This window comes from Anabas testudineus, chromosome 2 (assembly GCF_900324465.2).
Source record: "Anabas testudineus chromosome 2, fAnaTes1.2, whole genome shotgun sequence".
NCBI classification, from domain to species: domain Eukaryota; kingdom Metazoa; phylum Chordata; class Actinopteri; order Anabantiformes; family Anabantidae; genus Anabas; species Anabas testudineus.
This window is the reverse complement of record NC_046611.1, coordinates 32,332,519-32,347,120: the sequence shown is the minus strand read 5'-3', so window position 1 is coordinate 32,347,120 and position 14,602 is coordinate 32,332,519. Positions and strand designations below refer to the sequence as shown.

At 40.0% G+C, this 14,602-nt stretch overlaps 2 protein-coding genes across 4 annotated transcripts in view; one reads left to right on the top strand and one right to left on the bottom strand.

The window, feature by feature from the left end:
* The window catches only part of prkdc (protein kinase, DNA-activated, catalytic subunit), a 40,367-nt gene extending 37,363 nt beyond the window's left edge, over positions 1–3,004 (bottom strand). The window contains exons 1-8 of the mRNA XM_026361928.1: positions 2,732–3,004; positions 1,836–1,912; positions 1,650–1,754; positions 1,208–1,282; positions 857–965; positions 624–736; positions 385–484; positions 214–269 (exon numbers count right to left, since the gene is read on the bottom strand). Of these exons, the coding sequence (XP_026217713.1) occupies positions 214–269; positions 385–484; positions 624–736; positions 857–965; positions 1,208–1,282; positions 1,650–1,754; positions 1,836–1,912; positions 2,732–2,894 (798 nt within the window). The 5' untranslated portion in view covers positions 2,895–3,004. The remainder of the gene's footprint in view (positions 1–213; positions 270–384; positions 485–623; positions 737–856; positions 966–1,207; positions 1,283–1,649; positions 1,755–1,835; positions 1,913–2,731) is intronic.
* A 1,434-nt stretch (positions 3,005–4,438) lies between these two features.
* arhgap29a (Rho GTPase activating protein 29a) overlaps positions 4,439–14,602 on the top strand; it is a 29,616-nt gene continuing 19,452 nt past the window's right edge. The window contains exons 1-3 of one of the 3 annotated variants that reach the window (XM_026364295.1): positions 4,448–4,521; positions 4,556–4,680; positions 5,782–6,175. In XM_026364295.1, coding sequence (XP_026220080.1) covers positions 5,881–6,175 — 295 coding nt within the window. In that variant the 5' untranslated portion in view covers positions 4,448–4,521; positions 4,556–4,680; positions 5,782–5,880. Of the gene's footprint in view, positions 4,681–5,781; positions 6,176–14,602 lie in introns of all 3 variants that reach the window. The other 2 variants (XM_026364294.1, XM_026364297.1) reach the window with 2 other exon arrangements.

Below are 14,602 nucleotides of genomic sequence, written 5' to 3'. Positions count from 1 at the left end.
AGTCAACTTCACTGGGCTTCAACAATATTGAGTAATGGATGTGCACACAAGATCTATATAAGCTAGTTTCAGCTACAGTGACAGTTTGTACTGCTTGTTCCTACTGACACATTTAGTTGAAGTTCAGTGCCAATGTGCCCACATCTCTTTCCTTCCTATGCAGGGTACACAAATGTAAAGGACGGTTATCTGAGACAATGACATTTACTATACCTGAGGACTGATTGACTTTAGGGCGTACTGAAAGATTTCCTTCGACGTTTCCGGGTCTGCAAATCAAAGACACACTAACCATGCAGCCACAGAAATAGAAGTATGATTTTGTTTGTTGTCTTAGTCATTGTGAACCACAAACAATTAGCAAAAACACACACAAGCTCTCACCTTCTTCCATGGTTTTAGTGAAGTTGACCATCAGGGCAGTTATTCCTCTCAAACATCCAGCAACAACAAAAAGTTTGGGTTCCTTTGTTGATGAAGTCATCTGGAAAAAAAAGCTCAACTAGCTACAGTTTATATGCTATAAAAACAAGGTCTATAACAAGCTGTAGGCCTGTAATGGAATCAGACATTCCACCATCCATTCCCTTTCTTCATTTGAGTGATATCAGTGCAAAACAAACCTGTTCTTTGAGCTCCCCTAGATAGGCTTTGTAGAGTTTGTCAGAGTTGCTGACCATCTCACTGGGGTGGACCTCAGCAAGAACTCCCAGCAACTCATAGATTTTGCCAAGTACTATACCCCGGCCCCCCCAAAAATGAATAAACACATTTCAGTGATTTACATTTTATAGCCTGAATAAAGTTGTTCTGTTAACAATGTCAAAACAAAGTGTGGTACTATATGAAGCCTCACCTGAATCGGGTAGTCTGCTCTTCTGACAAAGCTCACTGTAATATCTGTTGAATATTTCATTAATTTTGAAGTCTGCGGCGACACTGGAAGCCTTTGTTGTTTGGAGAACCTATAAGAGGATGTGGTTACTTTTAGATGTCTCTACCACAAAGTGTACTGTAGTGTAGATACTTTCTAGTATTGGTAATCTTGTTTTAAAATCATAATGTGCTATATTTAACAAACTCTCACAAGATCCTAGGGATAAGTATGTTGTAAGTAAGTTTATTTTTAATGGCTCTCCGCCACAGGTCTGAGGGCAACACCAGGCATAATTAGCCTTATGTTAAAGAAGGCTAAGCAGAAACCAACCTTAATAAGGAGCTCCAGCACTGGGGTCCTACATTTGGCTACTTTTTCCTTTGTATACAAAGACATGCACGTGTCCTGCACACAATAAAAATGAATAATTAGTAATTAATAATAGTAATTATCATTTGTGATTTTGTAAGTCTGTGCTAGTGCTTAATTGTCTTGTATTATACTGAGAGATACTGTATATCTGTAGAAATGGGTAGAGACAGGGTGTTTTTCATCAGCTTTAAATGTTACCTTAACCCAAGGAAGATGCTATAAACATCAGAATCAAAGACAAAAGAGAAACTGTGCAAAAAATGTATAAAAAGATGAGTTTGTAAATGTATCAAGTTAAATTTAATTTCTACAGGATGCACAAGGAAGTTATACCAATACAAAAAGAAACCAATACTTAATGATTTTACTATTAAAAGACAACAAACAGCACAATACGTACTCTTATATCAATGGCGTAAGTGTTCTCCCAGCCTTTGATCCGTGGTGAAACCTTGTCCAAGAACGTCTCCAAAAAACATAAGATCTTAACTCTTGTGTCCAGGAGCTGGAAAACAGGTCATCACACTGACATAGAAATACAAATTTTCTCTCTGCTGCACCAGATGTTCCTTCATAGTGAACCTACCTCCTCTGATGGCACAGACTTCCTGAGAAAAATCAGCAGTCCGTAGTCTTTTGAGAACAATAAGGATGTCTGTAAAGCTTTGGCACAATGACAGAGGAGAAAATTGAATCATATGAAAATCATCACCTTTCTCTCTTACCACTAATATTTGTTTTTCAACATGACTTTCTGTATTTTGTTCTTTTACTGGTAGAAACAGACATCTATATTTTATCAAGTATATTTAAAGAGTCTGTGTGAGTTCTAGATGCTTCATAATAATCATCATTTCCATATTTTATTGATCTCCTTTGGGAAATCGTTGTTGGGAGAGCTGCAGTAGATGATGGCGCTACTGTAGGTTTCTAACTGCTCAACCGACTGAGCTTCACATCGCCCCAACTGTTTTAAATGACTAACTAATGAAAGAGCTTACTTGAAGTTACTGCTGCCAAAGGTGATTCCACCAGTTATTATAACACTGTCACCATTACATTACATTAGATAATATCAACTTTCATGATCCCGCTATGCACACATCAGGAAACTGACTGCAAACATGCATTTTGCATATAGTTGGAACTAAACGGTGAATCCCACAAGGAACTGCAGAGTCATTCAGTGGTTAAACACAGTTAAAACACATCTACTGAAACCCGTTTGAACTTCAATTCTAACAATCCGTCATTTGTTGCGTGTTGTTAGTCTGCTCGTTAACAAAGAATCACATGGTTATTATCCAGCTTTCTCGAGTTACCGCCCCCAACACAGTTTTGGCGGAAGAGACTAACATGACACATGCAAAGTAAATAAAATGTTATTGGCATATTTTCGGTTTGACGAACTTTTAAGTAGCTTCTACAAAGACTGACACTGAGAGGAGTGCCGACGTTAACTGATGAACTCCACTAGCTTACCGAGTTCAGTCTCGGTTGATGTTAGCATGCACTCCTGTGCCAGGTCAACGATGATATCGTTACATGTCAACGCTGCAGCTCGGGTGTCTTCGTCTGAAAGTGCTTCGTGAAGTTTGAGAAGAAGCCCGTGAATCCCTCCAGCAGCAATGCTGTGAGAAGACATGACCGCAGCACTGAGCTAAGCTAGTAGCAGTCACTTTTCCTGTCTCTAGAAGTACATCTTCACAGAAAACTGAACAACAACAGACTGACACACCGCCATTCAATCTCCAACATCCTCTACAGCAGGAAGGATCGTGTATGTTTCAAAATAAAAGCCCCCTTCTTCTTCTTCTGGTAACCGGGTCACACTTAGTGATTTACAGCATCAACCGGAGTTTTCTTTTTCAATTAAAGGATAGAAAATTGAAATATGTTGAACCTTGTCCTGCAGATCAACATCCAAAGTCCAAAGTTAAAAAGCTACAACCTTGGAAGATGTCCATTTGAGCGTTTAAGTAATTTGAAACCTGATATTATGTTAACACAAACACATGGAGGACTGGGGATGTTGGTTCTCATCACTTTTAAACATCTGTTTTAACAATAGCAATGGTTACAGCAAGGAAAACCTGTTTCAGTTTGTTAGATAAAATCAACTTCACTCTTGTGATTTAACGATATACAAATAAAATTGAATTGAACATTTGAACTCATCAGTCCAGGGGCCTTCTGAATGGAAGTTTAAAACAAATCCAGCTGCTACTGAACAGCCTCTTTCGAGATAACCATGACCTGGATGACTGAGTATCTTCACAGATGTGAACAACTGACAGAAATACCAAATCATTTTAAGCTGCAATTGACAATTTCCGCATTCAACCATCAGTGCAGTAAACAGTTGCATGCAATGTGTATTTGATGCTGTGCAAATTTTGATACTGTGTTTTTAATATGTTCCCTGGTTAAAGGAAACACAACATTTTTTGTGAATATCCAACACAACCATGGGACATAACCATTTCTTGTTGGTTTTCTCCAGGTACTCCAGCTTCCTTGTCCCTTTAAAGACATGTATTTTAGGGTTAGGGGTTAGGGAAAATTGGTGACTCTACACTGCCCGTGGGCCCATAGGTGTCTGTCTCTGTGTGTCATGTTCAGAGACCCTTCAGGGCACAAGCGGTTAAGATGATGGATGGACGTACTTCTCAACAGATCACTTAATGTAACGAGCATCTACTTTGTTTGACTGCACTGCAGTAGTTTCTCCAGCAGATGTCACATGTGTCCTGTCTAGAGGATCATGTACACTGCAGCATACGTGTGTTGTTTTTGATCCTTGAATGTTTGATCTTAGATGATCTTATCTCTCTCTCTCTGCTTTGCATGTAAGAATATTTGTGAATACACTGTGATAAGGTTTGAAAGTTAATATCAGATAGGAGTCAAAATATGAAGATCCCTACTGCAGCGTATTTCTTAGAGATGTAAACCTCCCTAATATTCTGTGTTTCACATTGATCTGAAGCAGACTGTTATGAAAGCGCACATTTTGAAGGGATAACAGAGACTGCATCGTTACATCGGTACAGACCACGTTCCGTTTATGAAGTTAAAACTTCAGACACCTGTTGTTAAGGGAGGACTCGCACATAATCCCTAACGCGCACACGCACACGCACGAATCCGTACACACGCCAATCACAAGTTCCAGCCAGCATCACATGGGCAGAGGAGGCGACTGAACGCGGTGAGTGCGGCTGAGCTGGACAGGGAGGTCTCGGTGAGCTGTGGCTGAGCTGGACAGGGAGGTCTCGGTGAGCTGTGGCTGAGCTGGACAGGGAGGTCTCGGTGATCCGTGGCTGAGCCGCTCGGACAGCTCCGGGGTTGCGGATTCATTTATCTTTCTCCAGACGGAACATCGGTCGAGACGGTTTTCTCGGCTGAAATGTTTCAGGACTCCATTGCAGGTATGTTATTTAGCGTTTGTGCTGTTTAAACCTTAGTTTTGGTAACTGAACATTAGCTACAAGCAAACAGCGGCTGACTGTTATCTTAACTAACGTGTTTAAGAGGAGCAGAGTAACTATAGAACAGCGAGCTCGGTCCCTTCACAGCGGATTACACGCGAATTCCGCCCACGTTGAATGCTAGTAATGTTAGTAATGTTAGTACTGTACTTCTTTTGCTTGTAAATACCTGTTCTTCTGTTCGTGGTTGGCACACATATTTATTCGGCGTACATTACGTTTACGTAGTATTTCGTCCTTCTATAAAATAACAATGTGCACACTTGTCTTCTGGTCTCCAGAACAAATGGTCGCACAGTGTCAGAGACTGTAATGAACGAAGTCTGGCTTGTTAGATTTGATGCATGCTAAATTATAATGTCCAATTTAATCATCCGTCTCAGATTAAAAGTAGTTTTATCTTATTTACCGACAAGTAATAAATGATCACATTTTCGCCTTTTTAATGAGAAATGTCCTGTTTTTTCCAACATGTGTTTAGATGCAGTGTGTATGTGCTGTTAAAGGGAAATAAACGACCGGTTGGGTTTTTACTTTCCTCCTATGAATGTCACAAACACTACATTAAAGTGCACAACATGTGCGAAAAGAATACAGCTTGTTTTAGAGAAGTTCATTACGAAAACGATGACCCCTATTTTAGATTGTGTTGTGTGTAATTACTTCATTAAAATGAAGAATGTGGAGATTTATTTATAACTTTAATTACTTCTTACATTTTCACACGATTTAAACAGCACTGTGATTGTGAAATATAAAACACACCAGATCACACCAGAACTGATAAAACCAGTTAAAAGTCACTGCAGATTGATTTTTGCCAATTAAAATGGAAACGGGCAAAAATCCACCGCTTGAAGATTTCTAAGATTTCAAAGTAATGACAAAGACGATTCATGTTAAGGCAAGATGAAAATGGCCAGTTGTACCTGTTGCTGTTAGAGTGGATATCCTGCTTAAACCCACCTGTGTGTCCTACATGTAAAACAGTCATTAATGTCATTCTACTGCAGGATTATTAAGAGTTTTCTTTTCCTGCAGTGTCTTTCGGGCCTGTTGTGGTGCAGCGTTTGGTGTGAGAACAGAGCTGAACAGTGGGGTGAAAGTCAGCTGGCCTTAGGGCCTCTGGTCCAGTAAGACATGCTGGCGGCAATGCTGCGGCAAAGTTCTGGTGGCGGATCTGGAGGAGGAGGAGGAGGAGGAGGTGGTGGCGGCGGCGGCGGCGGCAGTGGCGGTGGAAGCAAACTCTCCCTAGGCCTTTCCCGACTCTCTAGCTCTAACATGGGTTCCGCAGGCTCTCCCAGCCTCTCCAAGAGGAGCTCGTTGAGCTCAGATAGCCCCGTCTCTGACCCTAACTACATCATGCAGCTTGTCAGTGATGTGCGCAAGTTTGCCGATGTGCTTCTACAGCTCAAAGAAGTTTTCAACTCTAAAGGTATGTTTGGAAAGAGTGGCATTGATAAAATGGCTTAAAATACAGTTTTCCAAGTGCTGTTCAAGTTTTCTTATGTCTCACAGTTGACTTAATAAATCAGTTTACATTCTAATACGGCAACATCTGCCACTATTTCAAAAGATAAAAAATGGTCTGTAGACCTCCTAACCTATTCATGATTTGTTTCTACAATAACTGACCATTGTTGATGGGGACCTTCATCTTATACATAGTGTGAGTGCTTCCAGTTTCAACAACACAATGACACAAACATAGCAGTGTGAGTAACCTCATTCTTTTTTGCTCATAAACAAGATGGAGGCGTCCTTCAAAAAATTTGAATGTCCAGCAAGAGAAATGTGAGAGGGGGGCTTGTAATTGTGTAAATACTGCAAGGGGGATTTATAACGGAGTGTATCTCTTAGTCCACTCTTGTGTACACACTGTTGCTTTCACCACAGAGTACACTGTCCCAGGCCCTAGGCCTATCTACCTGTTTGTCCTACTTGTGGCCTTGACTGTGCGGTCAGTCACCAAGCTTTATCTCAATGTCTTTTACATTTGATAAATGAACACACAGTCACCTTTTTGCTAGAAAGTTTATAGATATTTTGGTCCAACAAAGTATTAGGTGTAATGCCAGCTAATCTAAATGTTCTAAAACACACTGTGGCCACAAATTAACTGGTTCTTCTTTCCAGCACAGTTGAGCACAAGGACATTTAGATACTTGTCTGAGAAAAACTGATGCCAGTATATTTGTGTGTGTGGTTATTCAGTTCCTGACTTGGTATGTTTGGTGTTGGCTTTTGGGTCAGATCCACATTTGTGAATCCTCACATCTGGTGTAAATGGCCTGTGCAAGTTGAACAGACTATGTGGCTGTGTGGTGACCCCCCCCCCAAGCAGCATTGTGCCATGACACCCAAACCTCACAAGAAGGAATCCCAGACTTTTTTGTCTGGAGAGGTCAGAAAAGGTGCTTGACCCAGCTTGACAGGTCAGCATTATAGAGAGCAGAACATGTGCTTTTCAAGCTCAAGAGACTTTTCAGTGACCTGTTGCAGGGGAAATCAACAAATTGTCATATACAAGAAACTGGTCTTTGCAGGTTAATGGAACTGCAGAATGCTTTAAATAATGCTTGGTTCTGCTTTTTCATTCTCTTAACTTGGTGTGCAATCAGCCAAATTCAGTAGTGAATTTGGTCTGTTTAATAACAGGTGATAAACGCATAGTGTGCACATGCAGGTCAGCTGTCATTCTAGATGTTTTGCTCTTGCTGTGTATCGTTAAGAAACCGGTTTATAATTTGTGTCCTCTCCAAATATTACACAAACTCTGTAGAAGTAACATGAGATGGCTAAAGCCCACTGTGCTGCTAATGAATACAGAAACTAAGTCTTTGAAATGTTTAGGAAAATAGGTAAATTAATTTCAAATGCCAGTAAAAAGTAAGGTGAAAGAGAACATTTAATTAATCAGTGACTTAACACTGGGGCACACTTGACCCTATGCAAACAGTCTCAGGTTTTAGAGTCTTAGCAGCTTTTTTTTCTCACTTTTTGTTCCACAGTTCATTGAGAAAGGCTATCAAGTTTGTTCATGTGTAATGAAATAAGAAAGTCTGTTATTTTCTTGATCATATCCATCTGATTTGTGATTCAAACTGTCATTGTTGAGATTTAGGGCTGTAGGGCTGTAGTGGAGGTGCTCACAGATTGTTGGGAGGCACTGACTTGTGCTTTGATTAGATGTGATTTAAATCCCCACCTCTAATTTATGACTATATTGTCTCTGCAATGCTTGACAATGGGTCAAACCACTCATTGCCCCAACTGCTCACTGAAACTGAAGGAAATCCCCCCCACCTTTTTTTTTTTTTTTAAACCATGCTGAGGCAATAGTCACAAGAAAAAATTGAGCTTAGAGCTACCCTGTACTCCTCACAACAGTGCCTGCATTCACAGTTGACAATGTGAGTCTGACACCTATTGTCCTTGGAGGCAGCTCCAGACTAACATGCTGCTGCTAACTGGCAGAAATGATACTTTCCCAAGTCAAGAATAGCTATGGGTTGTGGGATTGCTCCCTAGGGGAATTCTTGAGCCAAAAGGTTTATTTTCTAGCCATGCACATCAACCATAAAAGGTAATTATTACATGATGAATCCTTGGTTGCTTATGCAGTCAGTGACGCATGACTGAATTCTGTTTTTTACTTTGCCTCTGTTGATATGCATCGGGAGGACATGTCACAACATCCTCACAGTTACATTGCCTCTTAATGCCATGCCCTTGTCCAGTGGACATGAACGTAATGGAAGGGGATTTTTTTGAATGTTGGCCTTCATATCATTTTGGGGTTTCTGTGGTCTTAAAATAAGCTCTTCAGGCGGTTGTTCTGCATGTAAGATCTATTTTTAGGAGTGAGTGTGTATTGTTGTGACTGTTTGTCTGATCTGGACAGGTGTGTCATCAGTGTTTTCATGCCACCTCTGCCAAGCTGAATGATGTCCTGTGTTGTGTGTTAGCCACTTATGAAGGAAAACTGCACCAGCAAACAGTTCAACCAGTGAAGCTGAGTGTGACAGGGAAGTGATTTAAATTACTGGAAACAATTATCAAAAGATTGACCGTTATGGAAATTATTAACCCACAAAGGTCACTGAAATAACTTGAAACTGTGGCTGGATAGTGTAGTGGTAAGATTGCTGTCCTCCAGTAGTATGCAGTAGACCTGGGTTTAAATCCTGGCTGTGGCCTACCTCCTTTAGGGGTCCTTTGGCAGGTCCGTATGCTTACCCTGCCTTTGCCTTGTACCTTTTACCTCACTTGTAACTTCCTTTGGATAAAAGCGTCAGCCAAATGTCTAAATGTAAATGAGTTGTGGTTCAACAGAGGATTTAAAAAAAAAAAAACTAACTACTGAAACTGGCATGGCCAAAAATTATGATAGCTTTAACTTACAAATTTATTTTGCATAAGCTTTTGAGGCAATTACTGCAATCAAACAATTTCTGTAACTCTTAATGAGACTTCTGCACCTGTCGACAGGTATTTTGACTCTTCATAGGCAAACTGCTCCAGCTGGCAAACAAACAAACAGCAGGCAAAAAAAAAACAACAACAACAAGCAGGAAAAACATTGGGCAGGTCAGTAAGGCCAGTAACTGCACTCTGAAGATATACAGCTCCGGGGGCCGAGGATACCTGCAGAAAAGTACAGAAACGAGGAAGCTCAACTACGAGAGAGATTTTAATGATTAATTGATAACAGGTACATGCTAAAAATGTGCCACAGGTGTTATGTAATGTATGCCCATGAGCACCAATTATGTGGCAGTGAAGCAAAAATATTTTGAGAGTATAGTTCAGTCTACTAATTATTGTTGGTACTGTTACTGCACTGATCTTATATCTAATACATAATCATGAGGTAGCATTCCATTTTTGATGTACCTGAAAAAAGTTATTATTTTCTTTTGTGGATGTTGGTTAGGCATTATGCCATGACAGTGAAGCTCTGTGGGAAAGTGGTTTTGGCCTGGGTCCTCAGAGAAAGCCTAAATGCTATTTTAGTGATTTGCATTCTAAATCACTCCTTGTGAAATACCAGCCTAAAATTAGCCCTACTTAGGCTTTTCACTAACCATTCCAGACTTCCTTAATAGCTGTGACTGTGCTTTGTTTCTACAGTCTATCCCACTGGGTCTGGGATCCACTGTACAGCATTGCAGGCTTCTTCATGCCTTCCTTTTATGGTTCTCTTACTGCAGCCATATTTAAAGACATAAATTATGCCAAGGGCAGGACAAAAAGCCTTCTTTACTTTGAAATTGTTTCTTAAAGATCTTGAAGGTTTGGGAGTCGGGTCCTTTTTTCCAAAGATCTTGATTTAATACTATACTTATCTTGCTAAGTAAGCTACCTAACAGGATTTATTACATTACCCTAATTGTTCTGTGTACTTTAAAAGTACATTCATTGTCTTAGAATTACTTCACATGCTCGGGTTAAATCTTTGGATTGTTCCCCCCAGGATTTAAGTATAAAAGTATTGTGACATATGGCAGGTCAATTTATATTATCTGTCTGGGGAAACAAAGCATGAAATGATATACTGTACTTGGTGCCATCAACTGAAAATTGGTCTTTTGTCAACCCACAATGTATGCAGCGATGGCACACTGTATACAGGTGGTTAAACTGTGCTGACTTGTCAAGTTTAATAGCCTTACAACACTAAAAGATTTGTAAGTTGTTTTCAACTTAAAACCCAAGGGAGGTGTGTGTGTTTCTGTGTCTGTGTGTATGTATCTCTCTCCTTCCTTCCTTTTGGAAAGATTTATGTTATGGGCACCGTTCTCGCTGGGGCAGCTTTGTTCCAGAAGGCTGTCAGTGTCTACCACACACAGTCAGATAGAGCTCTGGGATTCCCACACTACACATGAGAAGCTAAGGATTGTGTGCTCTTTAGAAACTCAGCAGTGGAGACTTCTTATATACACAGAAGCTTTTAGATCATTGTAATAATGTTGAATTTAACAAAAAGAACCAGTTTAACCAAGGCTTCACCTCTCTTGGATTAAGGCTTTGAAACAAAGACGATACATTTATCCTGTGGATAAGATCAAGTCATCTCTGAATCTGATGCTTCAGTCCCCACACTGGATTAAAGTAATCTAGAATTAGATAAGGCTGTTTTAATTTGAAATCCTGCAGTTTTAGACTAGCTCAAAATATTCAACCATTAATAAAGTCACTTGATTTAGATATAGCCACTAGTAGGAAAACTACATTTATAGCTATTTATTTAATAGAATGTTTTTTTTTTTTTTTTTTTTTTTGTATCTAAAATACTTTTAGTGGGTACATTTTTGCAACATCAGGCAATGAAACTACTGTATTACAGTATATGAATCACAAATTCAGCAAATTCCCAATTATCTGGATATGGTGTGTTCTGTCATTCAGCAGCACCATCTTAGCTGGGGGTGGACACAGAATGAAAGGGTGATCAGTGGATGCCAGCCCTCAGGGACCAGGGTCATCCACCCCTGTTTAACATCCAACCAAAGAGTAATGGGGACTGTCCTGTCTTGGGAGACTCAAGTTAGGTCCTTTTGGGTTGTAGAAAAAGCAAGCGAGGAAAGCTATTGAGGTGTGGATGACCGTGCCAACTTGCATGACACAGACACCGAACCATAAATCTGCATTGACTTCCGCTCATCGTATTTCTTCTGAGTATTCTTCGACCTCTTCTTGTTCAGGGCCTCTTCCTCCTCTGAAGTCAGCTTGGCTCCCTTCTTGCATCTTAGAGTTGCATAGTGGGCCTCATACCGCTGCTTCAATGGAAGACTGTCAACGAGGATGAGCAGGGTCTTGGTTCTGACCATGTTATTGATGGAGGCATTGTAGACCACGTCAATGATCCTCGTCTCTGGAACTTAGAATTCTCTGAAGTCGAGTATTTCATAAATAACAGGACAGAGGCAGGACCCCTCACGGTGATATGGGGGCTATCTAGAGAGAGAGGTTAATTGTCTTGCTTCACTGTGGCTGACAGAAAGAAGGGTGAAAAACTAATTCTTCACTTCACCCTTAGTATCTCATTTATAAGAGAATGATTATAACATGTCATAACATGTCTGTTCAGTTAGTATGTAACTGCAACATTTTACCACTTCACCTAGATTTTTAAATAATTTCCAGTGTTTCATTGGTTGTAAGTAATTGCTTGAAGGAAGGGATGTGTGGACCACCCATTGCAGTGACCCTGCCCAAGTGTTAAGGGTTAAGTGGACCCATTTTGCACGACCCCAGTTGGGCAAATGGTTCAAATTTGGCTTAAAACCATAAGGTCATTTTTTGCTGTAACCTACTATACTGGTGAGAGCCAAAATGTAGCACTTCACCATAGCCAATTAAAGAAGAAATTATTTGACCAAACAGTTATTGAGTCACACAGTGATTGATTAGATTTGGTTGCGTGTCACAATAAGACTATCTCAAAGGAGACCCATGAAACCAAGAATCAGCATTGCTTTTGATGAATGCACAATTTCTTTAAAACAACTGCCCATACACAGTCCAATGTTGGTTATTTAAGGGCTGAGTATTTTAAATGTCCAGCTGGGCTCTGATTCAATAGGACACATTGAGAGATTTTGATTGACATTAGTCATGGCTAGCCTGTCCGACATCCTATTTTGCCCCCTCTGTCATGAGATGATTCGATTTGATCAGACCTCTGGAGCCTGAGTTGTGACATGTTCAGTGATTTCACACTTGCTTTGTGGCAATTGAGCACCCTCTCTGTCCTCTCAGATGTTTTGAAGCATAAATAATACATTGCTCCCATGATTTGCAATGCATGACTGAGCATAGCTAGGGTCAGAGTTAAAGGAATGTTGCCAAGTCATATTGTGTCAAGCCCTAATACTTCTGTGCTTCATAAAGTCAAACCATTGATGCCACAAAGTCTGCTTTTGCTACACATTAAAAAAGGGATTGGCATATTTTTTAGCTGTTTGCCTTACAAAACAAAGCAACTTCTGTTTACTATATGGTGGTGCACTATGTAGTACATTATGAGCAAACTGCTTAAGTCTAAATTACCCTGATTTTAGCTCCTCCAAAAAATAATCTGTCTCAATTTTGTGCCCCCAAACCAGCAGTTTGAAGATTTACTGCAAAAACCCTTAGTGTAAAACACAAATGAATTTCTATTTGATAAGAAAATTAAAATAAATTTAATTTTGTTTAATTTATGGAACAATCACTAGAAAAACATGACAGCAACAATAATAGAAGGTATGGAATTAACTATCAGACTAAACCTTGGACGCCAAATCTTTTAGCATGTATAAGGATGGTAAAGGTCTGTATCTGGTGGCAATCCAGCAGTAGACTGAGCCTGGCGACTTATTATTATTAAAGATAAATATAGTTGGGTATCATCTGCAAAGCAATGGAAATTTGGAGTGTTTCCTAACAATAGTATTTAAAGGGGACATATATAGAGTTAAAGAATCAGCCCAAGCACCAAACCCTGTGTAACTATCTTTTGTGTTCATGGAGGACTCATCATTAACATGCACAAACTGGAATCTATCTGATAGATACGATTTAAACCAGCCTACAGTTTCTTTAACCCCAGTGAAATGTTCCAGTCATTAATTATTGAGATTAATTCAGCGTGATCTACAAAAAAGCAGTAAGTACGTTTGTACATACGAGACCATCCATGACAGTTGCAGGAGGGCTCTGATAAATTTTTTTCTCTTGTAGATTTTAATTGCAAAGAAATTCATGAAATCATTGCTGCTAAGAGGCTCAACAGAGTCTTTGTCAGTGCTGAAAAGAAGCCTAGGGTTGTTCTTATTTGCCTCTATTAATGAAGAATAATATGTGGTTCAAGCTTTACGGAGGGCTTTTCTATATATTTATTATAACTATCTTTCCAGGCTAGGCAATATTCATCTAAATTGGTGGAACGCCACCTTCTTTCCAGTTTACGTGATTTCTGCTTTAAGCTACGGATTTGTGAACTGTACCATGGAGTTAACTTCCTCTGATTCACTACCAAGATAGTCGACTTGTGCTGGAGTAAAGTTATTTTAACTGCCCTTCTCTGTGTTGGTACATGGCTCTGAAATAAAAGGTGGAATCATTTCCTTAATTTTGTAGCTTTTTCACATAAACATCTACTGTAGTGAAATTTTTTTCTAGGTAATGTAAAGTTTAGTACAGTAAATTCAACTGATGTTAAATGGTCAGATAAAAGAGTGTTTTTAGGGAAAAACTATTAAATGATCAATTTCAACACTATCTGTCAAAACAAGATCAAGGGTGTATTTGGTATTGAGGTGCTAACTCAGTGGGGAATGATCCCCTCCACCCCATAGTCTCGAAACGCTCGTTCCTGCTCCAAAGCAAGAGGCTGGAATGTTGGGTTTCCATGACGCTAATGAAGTAAAAACCTGGCAATGTGCTGCTGGCAGCCCCTGAGCAGCTCCTGATCAGCGTCCTCCTCCTCATCAGGATCAGGGTCTGATCCCCCATATCCTTCATTCACCGTGGCTTATTATGCCCAGGAATGTCTCTCACTCTCTGCATCTCTCATAACCCCCACTGAAGCACCAGGGATGTGGGGTGCAGGGGTAAATTTTGCGACAAATCCCAGGGGAGAGTGCTACTTCAAATAACACAACCCCCTTCCTCCTACTCCTGATTTTTTTTACCCCCATATCTCCCAAAACTCCTCCCATAACCCTCCTAAAGTTTACAATTTTCCCACCCCTAACCATCACTCCACAATTCTCTTTTCCCGGGAAAAGTGAAATGCTGTCGTTGTGATTTAGTGTTCCATAAATGCTTCATGTGACAGGCCCATGTGGTGACCAGTCCCACTATTTGTTTGTGG